This window comes from Staurois parvus, unplaced genomic scaffold (genome assembly GCF_062004578.1).
Source record: "Staurois parvus isolate SC_StPar_1 unplaced genomic scaffold, SC_StPar_1.0 ptg000387l, whole genome shotgun sequence".
NCBI classification, from domain to species: Eukaryota; Metazoa; Chordata; class Amphibia; order Anura; family Ranidae; genus Staurois; species Staurois parvus.
This window is the reverse complement of record NW_028318183.1, coordinates 5,775,917-5,800,420: the sequence shown is the minus strand read 5'-3', so window position 1 is coordinate 5,800,420 and position 24,504 is coordinate 5,775,917. Positions and strand designations below refer to the sequence as shown.

The following is a 24,504-nucleotide window of genomic DNA, read 5'->3' as shown; positions in this document are numbered from 1 at the left end:
TCAAACGTACTTTCACTCCTGGTGGACCTGGTGTTTTTGCCGCCCAGCCCTTCTCTTACAAGGATTGGTCCCCTGTCCTGCTTCTTGAACACTAGTGTTGACGATTTGGCTGTTGAAACACAGACCCACACGGAGAGTCAGGGGCTTGTCGGATTTGGTCATTCCTAAGCTTCTTCATGCTAGAAAGTCAACATTACGCATGGGATGTCTTTGCACCTGAAAAGCCTACTTGTCTGGTGTAAACTAAATAAGCTTCTCTACAGTACTCTAGGGAATAATCAGCATTCAGCCTGGAGAACCCTCAAGGGGCAAATCTCAGCCTTGTCTATCTTTTTCCAATAACAACTGGCCTCTGACTCCTTAGTGAGGGCCTTTACACATATAGTTCCTTCCAGATGCTTCCCGGTAACTCAGTGGGATGTCAGCTGGGTCCTATTGGCCCCCCAAGGGCCATCCTTTGATCCTATCTGAAACACTTCCATGGGTGACCTTTCAAGGGGCAAGGTTTGGAGTTGCCTGCTTTATCGTGTTAGTAACCCTTTGCATTGTTTTTACAGGGATAAGGCTATTCTAAGGCCTTAAACCTCCTCTTTCTTAAGGTGTCCTCTTTTTGCACTATTACTGCTCTTTTGTCCAGCTCCTAATGTCCTAAGGAGATTGTCTCCACTGTTTGGACATAGTCTGTACTGTGTAAGCTAACATCTCAGCTAAGTCTTTCCCCAGACAATTAGGTTGTCTCTTTGTCCTTCCTGGAGGTACTCGCAAGAGATTCCTGCTTCTCGTTTAATCATGGCAAGTCATTGTTCAAGCCTATTCCTTCCGGGAAAGGATCTCACACTTCATCCTATATATGTGTGCCTCTTGGGTGTTTCAGCACCAAGCATCTGTTGTACAGATTGATTCACATGACTGCTACCTAGTCTTCTGTTGACATTGTATTTTATCAGGTGGATGTTCTGGCCTCTGCTACACTTTGGCTGCATGGTGCTGCTAGTTGCCACCTCAGTTTGAGTCTCCAGCTCTTCTGGTTTGCAGACCTGTTGACGGTGGTTTACTGAGTTTCCCACTCCTCATTATTGTATTAATTTTGAACCTCCCAGTTGTCTAAGACTGTGTCCTGTACTGTATGAGAAAAAAAAATAGATTTTTTACTTTACTGTAAAATCCGTTTCTTGGAGTAAAGTACAGGACACCTGATCCCTCCTTTTGTCTGTGTATCCTCCTATTGCTTGCTTAAACAATTGAGGATTGCTGGGAGTGTGAAGGGTTATATGGAGGTCCTTATAGCTCTGCTATGCCAGTGTCCAGTTACTTGAAGTTTGGAGCATATAACCCAGTCATCTAAGGCTGCCTGTACTGTACATCAAGAAACTATTTTTACAGGTAACTTCAAAATCTATTTTTTTTCCTTGCACTTTATCAGGCATTCTTTGAAAAGTCAATTAGTACCACATTCACTAAGCTAAGTGAAAATTCCCTTGCAAAATGAATATGCTCTACACCATTAGCATATCCACCCCATTTACTGAAGATGAATCTTCCTGGTGCATGTGTTTTAAAATACAGTGATTTATTTATGTGAAGTGAATGTTGGGTGAATGTCACACCTGCTGCCCCTTACACTTGCACAGTGCAAATCCTAGGAGCCCATACTGCCTTCATGCCAGGTGTTTGTGTCTCCCAGCATACATTCTAACTCTGGCCTGCCTGTGCTGCAACCTTTGTTCCACTTTTCTAAACACATACAATAATGCTGATTTACTAAAGAAGATGCGAATCTTCACACCATTTGTTGTGTAAATATTCACATCAGTTGTCCAGTCATTTGCAGATTAAATCAGCTAACAGACATCTGATTTATTGTTTGAAGATTCTCAGTCTGGAAGTAAATAAGCCTCAATTTGTGACATAGTGATGGCCATGTCATTACAATACCGCTTCTAGTGCCCATATTGGCATATCTTTTAATTGCTTCCATGTGGCTGTCTAAGTGCTGCTGTGCAGACGATTACAGTAGGCTGGTATCAAGACAGATCTGAGCACTTTAGCTAACTTTATGTAAAAACACATTTAATATTTTTTTTATTAATGAGTCTATAACTCAGTTTGTTTGGGCTGGACTCACCCTTTCATAAAAGAACGATGATTTCTTGCTTTGCAAAGTGAAGATTTATTTACCTCGTGTGAGAACGATGAATGCAAGTTATCGTTCTGATTTTATGGCAGCTGTACGCTGCTTTTATTCACTGATTATGACTCAAAGACATGAGCTGATATTACGTAACATATTATAGAGCCAATGAGATGTACATATTTCACATAATTTTTTCGGATTTTGAAGTTCAAAGTCCCTGTTGCCTTCCAGCTGAAGGCCACATATAACAACTGTCATGATTGACTGTCAGATATGAACAGTTGAAGGCCAGATTAGGCAGGTGTTCTAATTAAACAGTAGATATGAACTAACATATGATAATATGACAATGACATTACAAGAACATAAATTGAAGGTCTTCTAAACTGTTATTTCAACTGTATAACAGATGTCCATGAAAAGATAAAAAGGGACGTGACAATCTTTAGGTTAGAAAAATTGCTTTAGCAAAATGACTGTGATAATTTAAGCAGAAAAGTCTCTCCTAGATACATGGTGGCTTTTGATGTCCACCCAGAGTTCTGCATTGACATAGGTAGCTGCTGATTGGCTGCAGCTGCTGATTAACAAAAGTTTTCCTGTGTGTCTGTTCAACAGAAGTGGATCTAACTGTTGACTTCTGTTAAAGGTAGGGCCACATGCAGATTGAAATTTGGTCGGTCCTTGCTGTATCAGATGGATTTCGATCTGTCTATACCCAGCTTATGGTTTTAATGCTCATTTTAACAAGATATTTTACACATTTGCCTGTAAATGTTGTTTTTTAAGCCACATTTTAGACTTAGTGACCCTTTACAGTGAGCCAAGGAGCACTCCTGGCATGGCTTCCTCATACTGAACATTGGCATACTGTCATTAGTGGTCAGTGAGAACTTATTTGAAAAATCTGGCTGAAAATATTCCATTTAACTGTGTCCAAAGATTTCCCTGTTCAAAGCTGAAAGGTTTATACTGTGCAGAATTTCTTAGTAGGCCCTTAATCCACCGGAGACTTCACTGAGTGAAGAGATGTCAGTGTTTGCCTGGCTTTCTCCTCATGCACATATGTATACTCTGTTCCATATGTATATTCGACCAAGTGCATTACTCTAAATACACAGAACAAATAATCTGGTGAAACCCATATAACATGCAGTGATTATGTGTTTTTCTTTTTTTTCAAGTTTACTTAAAGACTTATACATAGTAATTAGTTTCAGTCAAATTCCTATCCAACGATTTAATATTTTGGCTGAAGGCTTCAGCACTTATATCCTGTCTGCCATTAGAAGCTGTTTTATGATGCAGTGCAGATTCTCTTAAAGACCCCTCCAAAATCCATAGATTAAAGCAGAGAAGTCATTGTGAACATATAGGATTTCTACCAGTTTTGAAACTGCAATGACCATATGTTTTTTTTTCTTTGACTATAGAGAATTATATACTCCTTAACGTTATGGAGGGATTTCTAGAAGAAAGCAGTAAGATTCACAATGGAGGAGACTAGCCAGTGTATTGAACTGAGTTGTGTTTCTAGCAGAATGTTTAGCATATTCATTTAATGTGTGTAGATTGTGTTTGTGCAGTTTATCGGAGTGATGTTTTGTCTCTGATTTTGCTGTTTAATATACTGTAAGATTGGAAAATGAAAAGTTTGGAATCTTAACTGTCTATGATGACAGAAATAGGGTTCATGTACACAGGTGTCGTTTTCCTGCATTTGGCATGTTTGACATGTGCCTTAAACACAGCAAATTGCCATTGGGTCTAATGAAGCAGTACACATGACAGTTTAAAGACTTTATTTGAACTACTTTGTGTTGCTCTACTTTATTTTAGACACAACATTCCCTATTGCAGCCTAAGGGGGAACAAATAAGGAATGCTCCTTGAAAACCTGTGTGTAATTTGTTAAACTGCTGTGGTGCTACATTCGGAGGTGCTAAGTAACCCATACCTGCTCCATGCCATGCTCATTTTAATCTTTCTGTTTTTTATAATAATTTATTTGCTGGATCATCATCCACTCCTGGAATAGTGACAGGCATTGAATAATGGGCATCATATCTATAGAGGTACCTTAAGGGTACACTAACACCAATGGCACCTGCATCCTTAGATCAATTCTGTCACAAATACGGAATATGGGTCAATGCTTCAGCACAGTATAGCAGATATTGAGGTGCAGTTCTGTGCAAATTTTGTTTACTGACATTGCTGTGATGTGCGCAGTCTATACTTGACAATTGCATATGTAACAGGTGCCCAGCTTTGTCTTTGCTCATGCTGTTTGATGCCAGATTGTAGCAGACCTTACAGTAAACCAGTGGTGAAATTTGTGTAGCTGTCAAGTTGAAACAATAGATTCAAAACTCAGAGTCACTGACTTTTCTCTGACTTTATAAGTGCTATATTTGCTTCTAGTCAGCGAATCAAAATGTTTTGAAACCAGGGACATCCTTACAACTAGGATTTTCAAAAGGATTTCAGTAGTGGCAGCCTATTTATCCCAGTACAAGTGTCCTTTAAGCTACGTCTATAGTGCTCTTCTCTCACCTACCAAATAGTACAAATACTGACATAATTAGTTGGTTCCTGGCTTGAAACTATTGTCAAGTTTACATTTTAAGAATATGATATTTTTTTTACATGTTTAAAAATGTAAAGCATCTAAATAGTGACACTGTTTTTTTTCCTTTAGCCAGTTACCTTCCACCAGTGAATCGTGTGACTTTGATGACCCTAAACTGTTTCAAAACATTGAAGGTGAAAGTGTAAGTACTAAGAAGTTTGTATTTACATCTTCGTTGTTAACAAAGAACTGCAGAAAGTCCTAAGATTTTAAAACTGTCTTCCTAACAAATACCCGAAAAGTTTTCAGAAAAGCAACAACCCTCCTGGCATGATAACAATTACAGCTTCTGAGGTCCCCATAGTTATGAATCACTCATATACAGTATAATTCAAAATTACAGCCAGGTCTTCCCCTCTACACATCATTGCTAACAGGTCTAAGTTATACCAAAATATTTATTGAACTGTATCCTTTGCCATCCTTCTAACCCGAATGGGTGTTGCATCTCTTCTGTAGCCACTGGAGGGTACTGTGCTAAGAACAAGTATATGATCAGCAGCACCAATAAAGAAGAATCCTATAACAAAAATACAAGGGATGCGAAATCTATATGGCTTTCACTCCCTGGGGCAATGCACTGACCCGTATGCCAAGAACAAATCATTACGTTAGTTTTGCAAGCAGAAAATATTTGCATGTTTAGGACTTTGAAAGATCTCAGCAAGTACAGAAAAAGTTTATCAAAGTTATGAAAAATAAAATTTATTCCCAGTCGTATATAGCACATTTGTTTCAACGCATTTAGATGATGGCACAAAAGATGATGAGAAACAATTACTAAAAAGTCTGGGTTGTCTAAGCTGATCACTATTGAATACCTCCATGATGAGTTGACGCCAGGAGAGTCTAGCAGTGCTCTCGCTTCGTTTGTCTGCCTAGATATTAGAACTTGTATTTGTGCAGATGATCTTTTACATGAAAGATGGTTGGTTCATGCCAGATCAGAGAAAGGAAATGAAGACCTTGATGTTTTCCAGAACCAATAATTTGGCATATTATAATGCTGTAAGCTTCAAAACTTTCACCAAATGACATGTGTGTTATAATAGTATTTTTGCTATTGCAGTATTTACTGCTATTGGAAATATTTTATTTGATGCAGTGATAGTATACATATCCTCTTAGGTTAGTATTAGGGTTGGGATGCTGTTAAACATTACATTTTCCCATTTTTCTGTTTGGATACCTTTTTTCATAGGTTTGCATGGCTGGGATGCACAGAGATGCATGTGAAAAATCCAAGTGGTTTACATCATATAGACATTATATTGCCAAAAGTACTGGAACACCTGCCTTTACACGCACATTAACTTTAATGGCATCCTAGTCTTAGTCTGTAGGGTTCAATATTGAGCTGACTCACCCTTTGCAGCTTTAACAGCTTCAACTCTTCTGGGAAGGCTGTCCACAAGGTTTAGGAGTGTATCTATGGGAATGTTTGACCATTCTACCAGAAGCGCATTTGTGAGGTCAGGCTCTGATGTTGGACGAGAAGGCCTGGCTTGCATTCTCTGCTCTAATTTATCCCAAAGGTGATCTATCAGGTTGAGGTCAGGACTCTGTGCAGGCCAGTCAAGTTCCTCCACCCCAAACTCGCTCATCCATGTCTTTATGGAACTTGCTTTGTTCACTGGTGTGTTGGAACAAGAAGGAGCCATCCCCAAACTGTTCCCACAAAGTTGGGAGCATGAAATTGCCCAAAATGTCTTGGTATGCTGACACCTTAAGAGTTTAATTCACTGGAACCCCTGAAAAACAACCCCACACCATCAGGAGGAGCCGCTGTACTAACGGGGGGGGAAGGGGGGGCGGTCGTCAGTCTTTTCTCAGTTATGCCCCTTCCACAGAAGCCAGTGAACGTCTGGCTTCTGTCGGACCGGCTGCCGTACACACGGGCCAAATGTCATCCAGTTTCTATTGATCCGGCCGATGCCGCCCGACATTCAGCCTGTGTATACTAGGCTTAACTGTAGCTCAGATCTTTCCTTAGCTCTGCGCTCTATGCTTTGTTCATATAAATAAAGGGAAGTCCGAGCAAAAAAGGAGAAGCCTCACATGGGAACACCGGAGAGGGCTTGCTCTACCATGTAGCCTACAGAAATCAACGGAGTGTCCCCAAGGGGAACCACACCTGGAGCTAGGATGCTGCAGAATTATGGACTCTGAGGACTGACTCTGGGAAAGGTTTGCACTGGGAAGCCTGCATCTAGATAGTTTGGGAGAGACTAATTCTTTTTGTTCCTCATTTTGCTGGACTGTGCTTTTAAGATATTCAGCAAAATTATATTAACTGTTGATTGCCTGGTCTGAACTTACTGCAAAGGGGTGCATGGTGGTATATGGCGTATGACAAAGAATAGGGCCTGTTACATACATGCAAGGTGAAATGAAAAAGCATAACCAACACAAAGGAATGATATGGCAGCAGATAGACAGTGGAAGGATGGTACCAGCAGGGATGACGGGTTCTCTTTATAAGGTCAGTGCTTTGACTCCCTTCCTAGCAGTCGGTGCCCCAGCCAACCGGGACCGAACACACGTGGAGGAGAGCTTATTGACCTACCTGCAGGTGCAGGATAAGGTATGTTTCATTCTGGGGGACAAGGTGTGCAGTACCAAGGGACAGAGTGGTTCACAGTGCAGAGCCTCAGGTTACAGTACAGTTGCACAAAGTGTATGGCTCGCTTCTAGTAGAGGGTGCCACATCAATATTGAATTTTTAGTTCACATGAATGCGACCCTGTCTGGTCCCGGGCATTGCTGAGAGCATACATGTAAGTAAGGAGGCCCTGCTTGATGGACGAGTTGGCTTTGCCCACAAGAGAAAATGGTCACTGGCTCACAGAAGGTCACAATTGTAGCGGGGAAGGAGAACCAGGATCCATACACAGCTTGATAGTGTAAACACAGCTGAGACCAGTGAAGCAAAGGCAGTCAGCAATAGTCAGCAATACAGTGATCTAAGAGTGCCGACTGAAGTACAGTGGGGACACAGAAGAAGCGTCCTGCATACACAACTAGCACAGCTGCCTGGGACAAGGATAAACAGGCAACACATTTGTGAGCAAATTGCCCCCTTCTACAGGAAAAAGTAAATTGATCTTTTTGTGCCATTTAAGGATAGTGTTTAGCTAGCTCACACTATATAATCATATTTAAGTGCTAGTTCTTGTAAATAAAAATTTGCAATAAAGTAGAATTGAAGTGTATGCTGTCATGTAACCTGTATTACAAAAATAACAACTGGCGTTTGTTTTTTATATTTGGTTGGATATACGTTTACATGGAGAGAATATATGGTTCCTGAATCGAGTTTTTCTTCTAAAGGACATTCACATTATTTATTTTTTCAGCTCTGTGTTCCTTTTACACTGCCTGAACAGAAATGCTGCGTTACATGAACTGTACTGTATATTATCATTATGAGACACAGGGACTATTGTGTAAAAACATCTTTAAATTATTATATGCTTGCTGCCCATAGTAACAAGTCTACCCTCAGTTGTCAATATTGAAACAAAGATTTTGACTCGTTACTGTAGAAAAAGTGTACTTTTCCTCTTCATATGTCTTTCACCCCCATGTATCTACAGTGAATGGCTTCCTTAAACAACCCGTTTAGATATAGATATCTCAGAGGAATAGAAATTAAAGATTACATGTGGTTGTATAATGACTCCCTACAGCACAGAGACCGGAGGGTGATTTATGATAAATCTAATTAAATGTATGAGTAACACTTACACTGTTTAAATGGTATTTAAGACATTCCTCTTGTGACGCCACTGAGAAGACTTGTAATGTTATACTAGATAAGTACATACTGGAGGTAAAGTCGCCCATTTTGGCGCTCCAAGGTGTCTGGTATCTGTGAATCCTATTTGTCAGGAATGTGATACTACTCAGTGGAGGCTGTTCTGACAGCACAAAGCATATGCAACTATCCTATTACTCTTAAAGGTCCATTGTACTTAATATATGCAGTTTTCATGTACTGGTTTATCTAGAGGAGTTTTGCAAGAGAACCTATCATATAATAATTAAAAAAGTGTCAACAGACAGACTACTAGACAGCTTTTTCCAGCTCGCAGTTCAACAAACTTAAGCACCAACAGACTGAAAGTGATCATCACTGGGACAGGTTAACTGAGCAGTTAACCCTTTATATACACACACAGTAGCCCCCACCACATGTTTTAATGGTAACATCCACTGTTCACAGCATCCGCTGTTGCTATGCTGACTTCCCTATATCACTGCTGTGTCCAGACAGGAATGTAGCTGACACTATGGTAGCTCCTTCAAAGAGGCAAACTTTTGATGTCACCTTTAATGCCAACTGGACCCTTTAAATTCGGCGTGTTTGGTATCTTTTTGTTATTTTCTTATACATTGGAAAAACCACTTTTTATGATGGTAACTCAATTATAGTAAGAATTATGCAATATAAATTAAACTTAACCCTGTACAATATAGCTGTAGGTGAATATAGAAAAAAACCCCCAAAGCATTGATGTTTATTGCTCAGTAGACAGTTTACAACAGGGCCATTTACAACATGCCTTTTTTTGTGATTGCCGTTTACAACATGACCATTTTTGTGATTGCCTTGCCAATTCTGGGAAAATATGGCTAGCACTGTGTTCAGTATGACTCCAGTTTTACCCCATTCCCTCCACACAGTTTGGGGTTCATCAGACCTCACAGGACCAAAAGTATACCTAAAGGGAAAACTTTTTTTTTTTTTAATCTAATGGATATAATGGAGAGGGATTCGAACTCTTGTCAGTTTTTATTGCTGATCGTGTCCCCATTAAGGAGATTCACCCTCTCTATTTATCCTGTTTACCATTATAATTAAAAGTGAAGGTAAAAAAAAATCCCACATTTTGGATTGTCCCCAGAAAAGTAAATGAGGGGAAATCTTCCAAAGGGGAGACTAGTTCTGATGACCTTTGGGACTCAAGGAATTCCCTTAATTTGAAGATAATTCCTCTCATTTACTATTATGGCTATGGGACAGGAAGTGAAGGGGAATCTTCCCAACAAGACACAGATGAGGAAAAGAAATCTGACAGGTTATAACCCTCCCTTTCTCTTTCCAAAATGAAAAAAAAAGTTTAGCCTATAGTTCTACTTTAAATGCATATAGTTCTACTTTTTCCTTGAGAAAATGCTGATCCAGGCTCTCTCTCGTGCTGTCCTCATTATGAAAACCCTAGGCATTTTGTCACATGAGTATTGCTGAAGAGGAGCATTGAGTTCAGATTAATTAACCCTTCCTTTGAGAACAGATTGTGTGACCAAATGCTTAGACATTTACTATTTACTACACCAGGAATACTATCACCACATAGAAAGTATTGTATAATATTAATGTGTCAACCTGTAGTAGTTTTGACTTTTGCCTTTCATGATGAGAACTAGATGAAGCAAAAATTTTAAACGATTTGGAAAGTCAGGACAACAAAAAAAGAAAAGCTGAAACATCACAGATAATCTTTCTCATATGCCTATACACATCTGAAAGTCCTGTTCAAAATAATGACTAGCTCTAAGGTGCACCATTCCACTTATATAAGAGTCATACAAAGCCATCTCCACCATCAAAATGGTATGAAATATTACCATCATGACTTTTGCTATTATCATTGCTATCCATCTTTTTATATTGGTGCTATGAGATGGCTTCGATTTGCAACATTTAAGATCAATATTTGGTCTGTGGACTATTTTCAACTTGATTATCCAGGTATGATTATACCTCCATCACTCTTTTGGAAATATTAATTGTGGTATTTGAAATTTTATATGGCTTTAGACACAACTAATGTGAATTATATTTACTTTAACTGGTGACGTTGCTAATACTGGCCATCTAGGTGCAACTAAGTCTTGGTTGACCTTTACTATGCATATAATACTACAGTGATGCTCTGGTTGTTGTATAGGATTGCAATATTGAATATCCACAAGCTAGTAATGGTTGTTGCATGATCTACCACAGTAACCAGACACATTTTGAATATTTGATATAAACAAATGGATCTACATCTGGGTCATTACAACTGTTAATGAGGATTTACCATTTTTAATATTGAGCATATCATTTTGATGGTGGAGATGGATCTTTATGACTTTTACATGAGAAGTGTAAGTAAAGGTAAAAACTGGACAGAGTAGAGAGGGGATAAAACTCCAGGTCTGTTTTTTTTATTACTGTTTGTGCTTCCATTAGGGAGATTCCCCAGAACAGGAATACAAGGGGAATCTTCAAATGAGGACATTCATTCTGGTGACCTGAGTGACACCCTGGGATTCCCTCACTTTGGAGGGATTTCCTCTCACTTCCTGTTTTGGCTATGGGACAGGAATTGAAGGGAAATCTCCCTGATGGGATACAGATGATAAAAAAAAACTGACAGGGGTTATAACCTGCTTGTCGGATTTTTTAAATGTGATCCTTGTGGCTCTCTGCCAGCAGAATACGATAGTGCTGTGGGAGAGATTTTCTTTTCTTCCACTCATGGTGGAAGGAAAGGAAATTGTATAATCTATGGCTTGCCTAAGAGTAATATTCCATGTAACTTTTTTTTTACACATATAGGACAAATTTACTCACTCGGCATTACCTAAACTCCGGCAGACGGGGGGTACTATCATGCAGGATCCTCAGAAGATCCTTCGGGAATTTCATGATTTTTATGCTTCTCTATATAGTCCTCTGCGGCCGGCAGAACCCGCTTCTATTCAATCCTTCCTAGAGTCCTTGCCTGTCCCTTCCCTTACTGAAGCCCATAAAGAACAACGGGTTACTTCTGAGGAGCTCCTAAAAGCTATTAACCGTTGTATATAAACGGCCAGACGGTGGCACTGCAGGGTCGGGTGGCCGTTTATAAATGGCCTCCCTGCACCCTGCTAGTGCACGCTCCCGGGGAGCGCGCAGCACCGCGATCCGGTGCACGCTGTGTCCTCCGCACAAAGTGAAACACCGATCGTCGGACGGGACCTCTGTACGAGGTCCCGATCATATGATCACTGATTGGCCAATCAGTGATCACATGCAAAGTAGTAAGGAGGATGTCACCTCTGACATCATTGCTTACTACGTGTGAAATCTGTGAATGATCACAGAGGTCACATGGTACAAGGCTATTCACAACAGCCTTGTACCACGTGACAAGCTGTGACCAATCACAGCTCACTCAGTAGTTCTCAATGGCTGCAAGAATGCAGACAGAGAGAAAGAGAAATGATTGCCTTTACATCCTATATGGGTGTAAAAGCAATCAGTGTTAAAAAAAAAAAAAATCTTCATCACCCCCCAAAAGTAGTATAGTGTCACCATGGTGACACTGTACTGCTAGGGTGAAAGTGTGTAAAAAAAATAAAATAAAATAAATAATAATATTAAAAAAAATAAAAATGTAAAAAAAATGTTTAAAAATTTTAATTTTTGGTTATAAACAAATTTTGCTTATTTTTTTTTTTACTAAAAAGATAACAGAATAAATTTTGGCCAAGATTTATGATGAAATATTAGTTATTTGCAAAATTTTATAAGAAAAACACTTTTTTTCAAAATGTTTGGACATTTTCATTTACATAGCAAAAAAAAATTAAAATCCCAGCGGTGAATAAATACCACCAAAATAAAGTTTTATCTGTCTCAAAAAAATGGTAAAAAATTCATATGGGTACAGTGTTGCATGACCGCGCAATTGTCATTCAAAGTGTGATAGCGCTGAAAGCTGAAAATTGCCCTGGTCAGGAAGGGGGTAAAAGTCTCGTTACTTGAAGTGGTTAAATTATTACTGTTGCATAAATCCCCGGGCCCTAATGGACTCCCCAACCAGTACTACAAACTTTTTGTGAACATTTACTTCCTCATATGACACTATATCTTAATTCATTGCGAGAGGAAGGTGTGGTCCCTTTAGATGAGAACAAGGCATATATTAGTGTCATTCCTATACCCAATAAAGATTCCGCTGATGTTCATAATTATCGCCTTAATTCTTTTTTGGCACAATATATCCATGAAGATTAGTCGGGATTTATATGGGGTCGTCAAACGTTGGACCAGATTCGTAGATCTATTACCCTGATATCTGCTGCCCATTCCAATTGGGATGCTCCTCTCTCTAGGGCACTCTTACTTCTGAAGGTGAATTTCTCTTCACCTTCAGAAGGCCTTTGATAGTCTGACGTGGGAATATTTATTTACTACCCTGCAGGCCTTTGGCTTTGGCCCTACATTTCTTGCTCTGTTACATTCACTATATGCTAATCCCTCGGCCCAGGTCTTCATCAAAGGCTACAAATCCTCAGTGTTCCCTATCCGCAGAGGGACTAGACAGGGCTGTCTACTTTCCCCGCTGCTTTTTGTGCTGGCAATTGAACTTTGGATCTAGCAATTCGGTCTCATCCCCAAATCCATGGTGTCCATTGCGGCCAACAGGAACATAAATGTGCCCTATTTGCCGATGATGATCTTATGTATATTACTTTTCCTTTGATAACTATTCCGAATTTACTAAAATTATCACACCAATTCTCCGCTGTTTCCGGGCTCTCCCTTAATTTCCAAAAAACAACTGCCCTTAATGTTTCCTTACCCATATCTGATGAACAGCAGCTTAGAATTTCCTATGATTTTCAATGGGCGAATAAATCTTTACCCTACTTAGGAGTACACCTTACCAATTCCATCGAGACTCTTTATCAGGCTAATTACCCTCCTCTCTATAAAGCACTTAGGGACAATCTCCATCGTTTGGGCTGACTATTCCTTGTCCTGGTTTGGTAGAGTCAGCTCAGTCAAAATGACGTTTCTGCCTCGACTACTCTATTACTTCCAGAGCTTACCAATAGCGATTCCATGATGGGACTTGCAGCTTCTACAAGCTGAGGTTCTTCAATTTATTTGGAATAATTGATGGACTTGGATGAAACAGAAGACGTTATATGCTTCTAGATCACAGGGTTGTATTGCCCTTCCTAATCTCCATGTGCACTTCCAAGCTGTGCAGATCGCCCAACTAGTTTATACCACGGTTGGGGGACATACTCCCAATTGGGTTTCAGTAGAAGCTGTTTCCTGTCACCCTTTGGCTAATGGGGCGTTATTCTGGCTTCCTAGTCGATTACATCCTCCTATATTGTGCCCCACCTTGTCGTTTTCCTTGGCAGTTTGGGACAGGGTACGCCACCGCAAGTCACTAGCATAACCACATACACCTATTGCTCCGATCTTTTGCAACCCTGAATTTGTGCCTATATTAACATTGGCCCCTTTTCAATGGTGGATCAATAAGGGCTTGCTGCGGATAGGAGACTATCTTAATGGTGCTTGTATACATTTTCTGCAATATTTTAAAGACTAGTTACATATGCCTTCTACTGAAATCTTTAGATACAACCAGATTGTCTCATTTATCCACTTGAAGCTCGCTTTATTGGACGAGTCACCTTTGTTCACTGCCTTTGAACGCTGCTGCAGGAATAGGGAATCCCAAAGAGGCCGGGTCTCTGCAATATATGCTCTCTTCACTGACCCAAATTGTAAACTTCCTTACATGGAACATTGGGGAAAAGATTTAGCTGTCAATTATGAATTATCGGATTGGTAAGATATCGCCTTGGCAATGTCTAAAATTTCTATCAATACTACTTTAATTGAAGCTAATTATAAAACTTTGTTGAGATAGTATCGGGTACCTACCCGGATTGCAAAGATGCATTCCTCTGCCTCTGTAATATGCTTCCGGCGTTGTGACCAGTTTGGGTCTATGTTTCACATCTGGTGGCAATGCCCACTTGTGACTAGATTTTGGATTCGAATGTTCAATTTGGTAAACTCAGTGACGGGTATAAATATTTGCAGATCCCCAGAGACAGCGCTCTTTCACAAATTTTCAGATAATGTTCCCAAGAAATCTCATAAATTGATTTCCTATATGTTTCTTGCAGTGTGAATTACTATAGCTAGACATTGGCAGCAATCAGTCATTCCACTTGACTATGTTAAAAAGAAACTTAATTGGATCATGATTAATGACAAACTCACCTGTGTCCTACACAATAACGTGAAGAAATTTGACAACACATGGAACCTGTGGATCCAATACCTCTCTGTGCCTTAATGACCCTCATCTGGACTTTTTTTTTTTCTGCTCTTTTCTTTGTTCTTTTTACTCTTTTTGTACTGCTTTGCATTGTATATTCTAGGTTGGCAAGGCGAGATATACTTGATCTCGAATTGGCCAAGATTTATGTCTTGTCCTAACTGCCAATTGTTGCGGCAAACTTTGTTGTTTTGATGTTTCCATCTGTATATACAGTTGCAAGAAAAAGTATGTGAACCCCTTGGGATTACGTGGAGTTTTGCATGAATTGGGCATAAAATGTGCTCTGAACGGCATCTAAGTCACAACAATAGAAGAACACAGTCTGCTGAACATAATACTACACAAATATTAGATGTTGCCATGGTTTAATTGCACATAACATGTAAACATTCACAGTGCAGGGAGGAAAAAGTATGTGAAGCCCTAGCTTAATGACTTCTCCCAGAGATAATTGGAGCCAGGAGTGAGCCAACTTTGACTCCAATCAGTGTGATGATATTGGATGTGTTGCTGACAGCTGTCCTGCCCTTAAAAAACACACACCTGTCTTGGGTTTACTGGTTTCAAGAAGCACTGTCTGATGTGAACCATGCCTCGCAGAAAAGAGCTATCAGAAGACCTACGATCAAGAATTGTTGACTTGCATGAAGCTGGAAAGGGTTACAAAAGTATCTCCAAAAGCCTTGATGTTCATGTGTCCACGGTAAGACAGACTGTCTACAAATGGAGAAAGTTTAGCACTGTTGCTACTCTCCCTAGGCGTGGTCGTCCTGTAAAAATGACTACAAGAGCACAGCGCAGAATGCTGCATGAGGTAAAGAAGAATCCCAGAGTGTCAGCTAAAGACCTACAGAAATCTCTGGCACATACTAACATTTTTGTTGACACATCTACAATAAGGAAAACATTAAACAAGAATGGAGTACATGGGAGGACACCACGGAGGAAGCCATTGCTGTCCAAAAAGAATATTGCAGTACGTTTGAAGTATGCAAAAGAGCACCTGGATGTTCCACAGCACTACTGGCAAAATATACTGTGGACAGATGAAACCAAGATTGAGTTGTTTGGGAAGAACACACAACACTATGTGTGGAGAAAAAAAGGCACAGCACACCAACATCAAAACCTCATCCCCACTGTAAAACATGGCGGAGGGAGCATCATGGTTTGGGGCTGCTTTGCTGCCTCAGGGCCTGGATGGATTGTTGTCATTGATGGGAAAATGAATTCCAGAGTTTATCAAGACATTTTGCAGGAAAACGTACAACCATCTGTCCGCCAACTGAAGCTCTGCAGAGGATGGGTGAGGCAACAGGACAATGACCCAAAGCATACAAGTAATTCAACAAAACAATGGCTGCAACAGCACAGAATACGCCTTCTGGAGTGGCCCAGTCAGAGTCCTGACCTCAACCCGATTGAAATGCTGTGGCATGACCTTAAGAGAGCGATTCACACCAGACATCCCAAGAATATTGCTACACTGAAACAGTTTTGTGAAGAGGAGTGGTCCAAAATTACTCCAGATCGTTGTGCAGGTCTGATCTGCAACTACAGGAAACGTTTGGTTGAGGTTATTGCTGCCAAAGGAGGGTCAACCAGTTATTAAGTCCAAAGGTTCACATACTTTTTCCTCCCTGCACTGTGAATGTTTACATGTTATGTGCAATTAAACCATGGCAACATCTAATGTTTGTGTAGTATTATGTTCAGCAGACTATGTTCTTCTATTGTTGTGACTTAGATGACGTTCAGAGCACATTTTATGCCCAATTCATGCAAAACTCCACGTAATCCCAAGGGGTTCACATACTTTTTCTTGCAACTGTATGATGAAATGATGGAACATTGGTCATTGATATTGCTTGTTTTACTTATATCTTTTCCTTTGTACAACTATGCAATAAAAACCATTGAAATATACAATGAGTTTGGCATAGTGTGGGGATTTTTTTTAGCACACAGATGACTTCATGTTCATTAATAGCATGGAACCCAAATACCAGTTTCCCTGTCGGCTATAGTGTAGAATGAATATGCTGTACAGCAAAGTCACATAAATATCCAGCATCTAAATTTTTGCACAGGTGTAGTTACATCTACTGCACATTTGTGAAGGCTCTTTAGAAGCTCTTTCACATAGTACACATGCTTTAACTTTTTATGGTTCTAGGTTTAGTAGTCCTCTAAGTTTCATAACATTATAATCTTTGGACATATAGTACTATAACCTGTTACAGACTAGGAATTCATCACCATGAGTGGCCTTTAACTTGAGCACATTTTGTGCTACTAGCAGTTTAGGTTTCAAAGCTACACATAACAATACCAAAGGGATCACTGGTGTGTAGTGAATGCTATATCTACTTATATTTCCATTTAGCTAAACATATGCCTTATATGTTACATAGTATTACAATACAGTGGTACATACACTTTTGTTTTGTACAGAGACATGGCATTAGATGCAATTTACGTTAAAGGTCAATTTACCTGACAGCCTCTCTAAGAAAGAAGGACAGTTTGAGTCATTATCACAGGATCTCTACATCTTGCTTGAAGCTGAAACATGGCTATAGAACACCTGTCATATTTTAAAAATTCTTAAAGGACCCAAATAAATTGAGTAGGTTTGTCTGATCTGTCTGTTTATGTTCAGACTGGGGAACATCCATATATGTGTAGCCCAAACCCAGCACTTCAAAAGGATGGTAGGCTCAAACATAAGTGTCTCAGATTACAGGAAAAAACAAAGAAAGGATGGTAGGCGCAAAGGTGAGCATCATCCCCAGCACTTCCTAGTTGAGTCTTCATTGATGGGGAGTTGATTGGCTGGGGTTCAGTTTTTCTGGCCAAGCTCTATTGACAAAGTGGACCCTCTTCATAGGATCAAGACTACATGTTCATGCAGTGTAATGCACCTTTAAGCTGCCTATACATATAAGGTGACTTTTGCTTAAAGTAGTTTAGGTGTATTTTTTGTATTGCTTATCTAGAAGATTTTAATTTACCACAATCTGTCAATGTCAGCCCACAGCCCTGGTGATAAAGGAATTCTTAACTCTGCTTGCTGTATGTCACACGGTTGTTCCTGAAAAAGATGAAGACACAATCATCTACCAAGCCTCATCCCCAGGTCAGTAATTTCTCTTAGAGTAAGACCATATAGGCTATATAGGCAGCCTAATATCCTCATATGCAATGGAATAAGAATGTATACTGTAGTTCCCCATTGCAACCAGTCATGTTCCAGCTGTCATTTACTATTGCTCAACATAAGATGAAAGCAAGCATCTGATGCGTTTCTTTGGGCAACACATTGACTTCTTGCCTTCAATTTTTACATTTGAGGCTCATAACAATAATGCCGATCACTTTTGGCATCTGAGGAATGCCATTCTGCAGTAGCCTGAAGCCTACTTTTATACCAATATCTGAATAAGTCCTTGGTATTAGTATCTGATATAATTTTACCAGCTGAATGGCACCTTGATACCAATATGTGGTATCTTTATACCAGTGTCTGAATGATACCTGCATACCATTATGTGGTGTCTTTATTCTAATGCCAGAATAATGCCATGCTGTCGGAGCATTAATAATACTAGGTTTAAAAAGTGTGGCAAAGCTTGCACCCCTCTCTTTTATCTGCAGGAAGGGCTGGTGTGCGATGCTGTACACACTTCTCTCAGGTATGTCTTTGTTATGACACTGTGTTTGACCATTCTTCACTTACTAAGTTGTGGCATGGCTGTTTTTGTTGAAGGACACAGGGAAACGAGATGCTCTATGGTGCAAGCACCTGAATTTAGCACTTGCCAGCTCTATGTCATGGTCTATAGATACAAAAAAACAAAATAGATCTGACAACTAGAGAGCCTACCTGGTTCAAAACCATTTAAGCAACATGTGCCAAACGTCAACGCAGTTGCTTGCTACACTAAAGGCAAATATGTTGCTTGCAAGGGAAGTTGCACTATGCAAGGAATTTTTCTCAAAATTTCAGTGAATGTGGTGCAAATTTCAGACGAAAAAAATATCCAAACACATGTAGGAAAATTTAATAAAACTGCGTTTTTGCTTGCATGTAATTGAATGATGGTAGTCAGCAGAACTTCACCACATTCACTAAAACTCTTAAAATATATCTAATGCCAAAATGTCATTTTTAGATTTTGTATCTATAATAACTGTTGTCACTTATATTTTTGTGTCTGGGAGATTTCCTTTCATTTCCTGTCCTGTAGACTCAACAGAACGTGACAAGATATGTTTTGCATTGTGAGGGAAATTCCTCTTAGACCTTCTGTTCCTGTTATTTACCCTCTGTTCCTGTTATGGTGGCAAATCAAAATTGTGGATTTGCCCTTCCTTTAACACTACGTGAGATTGTTGTTCAAGACAATTAGAGAGAGCTTATCTTCCTAATGGGGACACAGACAGCAGTAAAAACCTAACTCCTCACCACTCAATCCAAATCTATAAAAAATAACATTTTTGCCATAAAACTCTTGTTTATAATAAAAGGTTGCAAGCTGCTGAGATATGTTCTTATAGAAAAAGATTTATGATTTTATGATTTACTGCCTCAGTTGTGAATTTGAAAAAGAACATCTACACAATGACTATAGCTGAAGAGCAGAATGATGGCTTGTTTTGTAAGTGTATCTAAACCCCCCTTGGAATGTCTGCCTGGTTTTCTGCTATCAAGGTCTCTTAAATTTCCCTTACTTTCTGTTCTTTTTACCAGACAGAAAGTAAGGGATAATCTGTAACAGGTAAAGATGCAACAATAAAAAGCTGGCAGGGGTTCTACCATTCCCTTATTTACCTTCAAAATGCCTTGTCTGTGTTGCCGTTAGAGAGATTTTCGTTTACTTTCTGTCCTGAGGACAACCTTCTCTACTCTATGCAAAATGTAGTATATATATTCTTTAATTGCTTTTACTGCTTGTTCAGGGTATATAAATAGTTTAGTGTGCACAGTCTGGGCACAGGTTCACTTTATAGTGTGAGGGTTATGCTAACAGACATAAACAAGTAATAATGCCCCTTGTCTTTGTAGATGAAGGAGCTCTAGTAAAAGGAGCAAGAAAACTGGGCTATACATTTACTGGAAGGACACCACATTCTGTCATTATAGATGCTGTAAGTATTGTCTGGAAAAAAGATGTATGCAGTGTTTAAATATTGTTGTGATTATGGGTTGCAGATGAGGGGTGTCTTTAAAGCGGAGCTCCACCCAAAAGGGGAAGTTCCGCTTTAACCACTTCAAGCCCGGACTCTTTCACCCCCTTCCTGTCCAGGCCAATTTTCAGATTTCAACACTATCACACTTTGAATGACAATTGCGCGGTCATGCAATACTATACCCATATGAATTTTTTAGCATTTTTTTGAGACAGATAAAGACTTATTTTGGTGGTATTTATTCACCACTGGGATTTTTTATTTTTTTGCACTGTAAATAAAAAAGTCCAAAAATTTTGAAAAAAAGTGTTTTTCTTACACAATTTTGCAAATAAATAGTATTTCATCATAAATCATGGCCAACATTTATTCCGTTTATCTTTTTAGTAAAAAAAAAAAAAACAACCCAAATTAGTTTATAACCAAAAATTATAATTTAAAAAAAAAAAATTTTACATTTTTTTTTATTTATTTATTTATTTATTTATTTTCCATGCTGTCACCCTAGCAGTACAGTGTCACCATGGTGACACTGTACTACTTGTGGGGGGTGATGAAATTTTTTTTTTTTACACTGATTGCTTTTACACCCATAAAGGCTGTAAAAGCAACCATTTCTCCTTCTCTCTAGCTGCATTCTTGCAGCCATTGAGAACTACTGTGTGAGCTGTGATTGGTCACAGCTTGTCACATGGTACAAGGCTATTATGAATAGCCTTGTACCATGTGACCTCTGTGATCATTCACAGATTTCACACGTAGTAAGCAATGATGTCACAAGTGACATCTTGCTTACTACTCTGCATGTGATCACTGATTGGCCAACAAGTGATCACATGATCGGGACCTCGCACAGAGGTCCTGTCCGACGATCGGTGTTCCACTGTGTCCGGAGGACACAACAGGCACCGTATTGCGGTGCTGCGCGCTCCCAGGGAGCGCGCACAGCTAGAAGATGCTGGTGCCGTTTATGAATGGCAACCCGTCCCTGGAGTGCCACCGTCCTGCCGTTTATAAACAGCAGGTGGACGGCAAGTGGTTAAGGACTACTCCCACGCTCCCCATTAAGAATTGGCACCTTTGGGGGCGGGGAGGAGTGGGTACCCGAATTTGACAGGTACCCGCTCCCACTTCCAGTCCGATCTCCTAGGCGATCGGAATTGGAAGGTGTCCTCCCTCCCTCCCTGTAGTCTTTTGGGATACGTGACAGGTCCCAGAAGACTACAGGACCATTCATGAAGCGCAGCGCTACTCGTACATACACAGTGGGCACCCGGTTGTGAAGCCGCAAGCTATCACAGCCGGGTTCCCACACTGAAGATGCTGGCCTCCTGGAATACAGGACGGCCAGTGAAACGAGCTGCGGGGGACACACCGCGGGACCGAGGGACAGGTAAGTGGCTGTTTTTTAAAAGTCAGCAGCTACTCTTTTTGTAGCTGCTGACTTTTATTTTTTGACAGGGTGAGTGGAACTCCGCTTTGAATAACAGGCTGTATCTTATATAAATTTGATTACTTGTGAGATAGAATATCTGTCAGGTTATTACTGTTATCTGGATCACACCTGTGGAAATTTCCCTTCACTTCTTACAGCTACAATCACCTCAACCCTTCATTTCTTGTAAGTTAGTGGAAATCCCAGCAATGACAGTGGTCACCAAAGTGGTGGAAGGTGACAACTCAAAGTAGGATTTGCCCTGATTCCAGAAGATTTAATCTCATCTTCTAATTTTACTGGGGCAGAAAGTGAATTGAAATCATCCCCACTGGGGCCCAAACATTAAAGCAGTTTTAAACCCAAAACCAAAAATGTAATCTATTGCAGCTTACCAGTCATTAAATGTGGTGGCTGCATTTGTTTCTTTTCTTAGGCTTTTTCCCCCCCTCTGTTTTTACCTGGCGATCTGCCCAGTAACACACCTTCTATATTAGAATGCCCCACTGTGGATGGAGTACAGGGGGCACCTTTGGACAGCTGCATTGTCAGGCTGGTGGAGGGGAGTGTTAGATGTACTAGCAGATTCAAATACACTAACACATTGAAGCCACACTCCAGCTAATACCTTAAAATTAGGTACAGTAAACAGTTTTTTTCCATTTTGGATAAAGGCTTTACATGAATAAATAAAAGTTGATCATTTTAAGCACCCCTGCAAGTGTTAAATGGTTTGCCTCATCTCTGTAACTGATACATTCTGCTGGAGGGCTTGTTCTTTTGAAAAAATGTTACTGGCTTGTACAGCATCTGATCAAACCAATCTCGGTTTGATCAGATACTTTGGAGGCCAGAGGAGAGATAGGTGGTCTAAAAGACCCCAGATCCCTCCATAAATAGGACCTATCACAGCCCATGCTTTCGCAAAGGGATGTTGTTCACTATAAGATTCCAGCGTAAAAAAAAACAGTTTACATAAAATAAATTATAAGAAAGTTGTAAAGTCCCCCCACTATTCCATGACCGTGAACAATTGTAAAGCATGACATATTTTGTATCATCTTTTATATTTTAACAAAAAAAATGTGTATTATATTTTGTTTGTGTTCACTAAAAATCATTAAAGTTTTTTTCCTGCAAATTTGTATTTAATTAACCGCTGTGCAAATATTGTGTGATGTAAAAAATTGCAAAATCTATAATTGTATTCTCCAGTGTTTCAACTTAAAAAAAAGAATATATAATGTTTGGGGGTTCTAAGTAATTTTTTTGCAAAAAAAATACAGATTTTTACATATATTTGAGAAATGTCAGAATTGGCCTGGGAGTCAATTAGTTAAAGTGTTAAACCTACAACAGTAAAATCAGTCTGTATATGCAGTAAACCATGCTTGATATACTCCCTGTGGAACCTAAGGGGTTAATCCTCTGCATTGTGTAAAAATGCTGTTTGATCCTGTCTTCCCTGATCCTCCCCTTCTTCCAGTGTCCCCCTCTTATGACCTGATAAGACATTTTGTGTGGAAACACTCTGCACAAACTCAGTTTTGTGTGTATTGCTGGAGAGGTTTTTTCCCCCCTTGGGAGAGTGCATGTGATCAGCACAGCGCCAATCAGAGAGAGAGGTCAGGGGTTCTAAATCCTCTTAGAACAGAAAGACAACTCCTCCTATAAGCTTTAACCAATGTTTGGCTAGACACTGATAGAAGTCACAAGACTGCTCTAACTGCTGATGAAAAAAGGTATTTAGCAGTTTATATTTACTAACATAATTGGATTTCCATGTTGTGTGTTCTGTGGGAGACCAGATATAGTGAATGCAGGGTCCTGGGTTTAGTAACACTTTAAAAAATGCTAGCTTAATTTTTAATAGTGGGTAAAAAAAAATATCAAAATAACACTAATGCTCCTTCTCGCTGATGCATTTTTTCTGCATTTTTACCTTGCTAAAAACACAAGAAAAATGCAATAAAAAGATTTCCCTTTAAATCCCATGGGACTCTTCACACCACTGAGTTGCGGGTGCAGTCCTGCATACACAAGGGAAATGCATTTTTAATGCATTCTTTCAACTGAGCATTGTGAAAGCACCCTTACCTCCAGGTGTCTGTGTGCCATTTCTGATATCCTGTGCAGCTCTCTGAGATCCCTGAAAATTGGGAAATTTATATGAAAGTATTAATGAACTTTTTTTACTGCATTTTTGGAGGAGGGTGGCAAGAGTCATAGATCACAGGAACTTGTTACTATTTACGTATCAGTGACTTGATTTTTAGCACTCCGGGGATGGGGGCGTTCCTTAAAAATGTCTGTGATAAACATTAGATTATGTATATTTTTACATTCATGGGTTTATGTTGACCAGTGGCATATCTAAAATTCTTTTTAACTGAATGCCCCAAATCGTCTGCTCATATCCACAAACCAGATTTTTTAGATTAGGCGGATTATTAAAATTCCCACATTAGCTGCTGAAATTGTGGCATAGCAGTGAGCAGATAAAATATTTTATCTATTTATAGCAGAAAAGTAATAGATCATTTCTGATTGGATGTTATGTGTTACTGCAGCTTGAACATTTGCTTTGCTGACAATGCTTGTTTGTATAACTAATATCCACAAGGTGGCAGTGTTTTCAAACCTAACTTTGTTTCCTTGAATAGAAAAAAAAAAATTGTTTTCTTTTTTAGATGGGCACAGAACAGAGCTTTGAAATTCTCAACGTGCTGGAATTCTCAAGGTAATGTTATCCACCACTTATCGCTAATTTAATTGCAGCTCTCCCTTGTGCTGTGTATTTATCTTTTTATTCATGCTATCTGTTAGTTCAATCAATATTGTGCCCCGTGATGTATATTATGAAATCATTATTTGATCATTGAGAAGAGAACAGTGTATTGGTTCACATTACCCCTCTTACCACAAGGAAAATATTTCCAGCAAATGAAAGAGAACACAGAGTATCTCTTACACATCT

The 24,504-nt window shown here is 39.5% G+C and overlaps 1 protein-coding gene across 1 annotated transcript in view; it reads left to right on the top strand.

Moving 5' to 3' along the window:
* ATP8A2 (ATPase phospholipid transporting 8A2) overlaps positions 1–24,504 on the top strand; it is an 870,132-nt gene that overhangs the window by 235,174 nt on the left and 610,454 nt on the right. The window contains exons 16-19 of the mRNA XM_089685820.1: positions 4,836–4,908; positions 17,933–18,038; positions 19,968–20,050; positions 24,218–24,267. Coding sequence (XP_089541946.1) covers positions 4,836–4,908; positions 17,933–18,038; positions 19,968–20,050; positions 24,218–24,267 — 312 coding nt within the window. The remainder of the gene's footprint in view (positions 1–4,835; positions 4,909–17,932; positions 18,039–19,967; positions 20,051–24,217; positions 24,268–24,504) is intronic.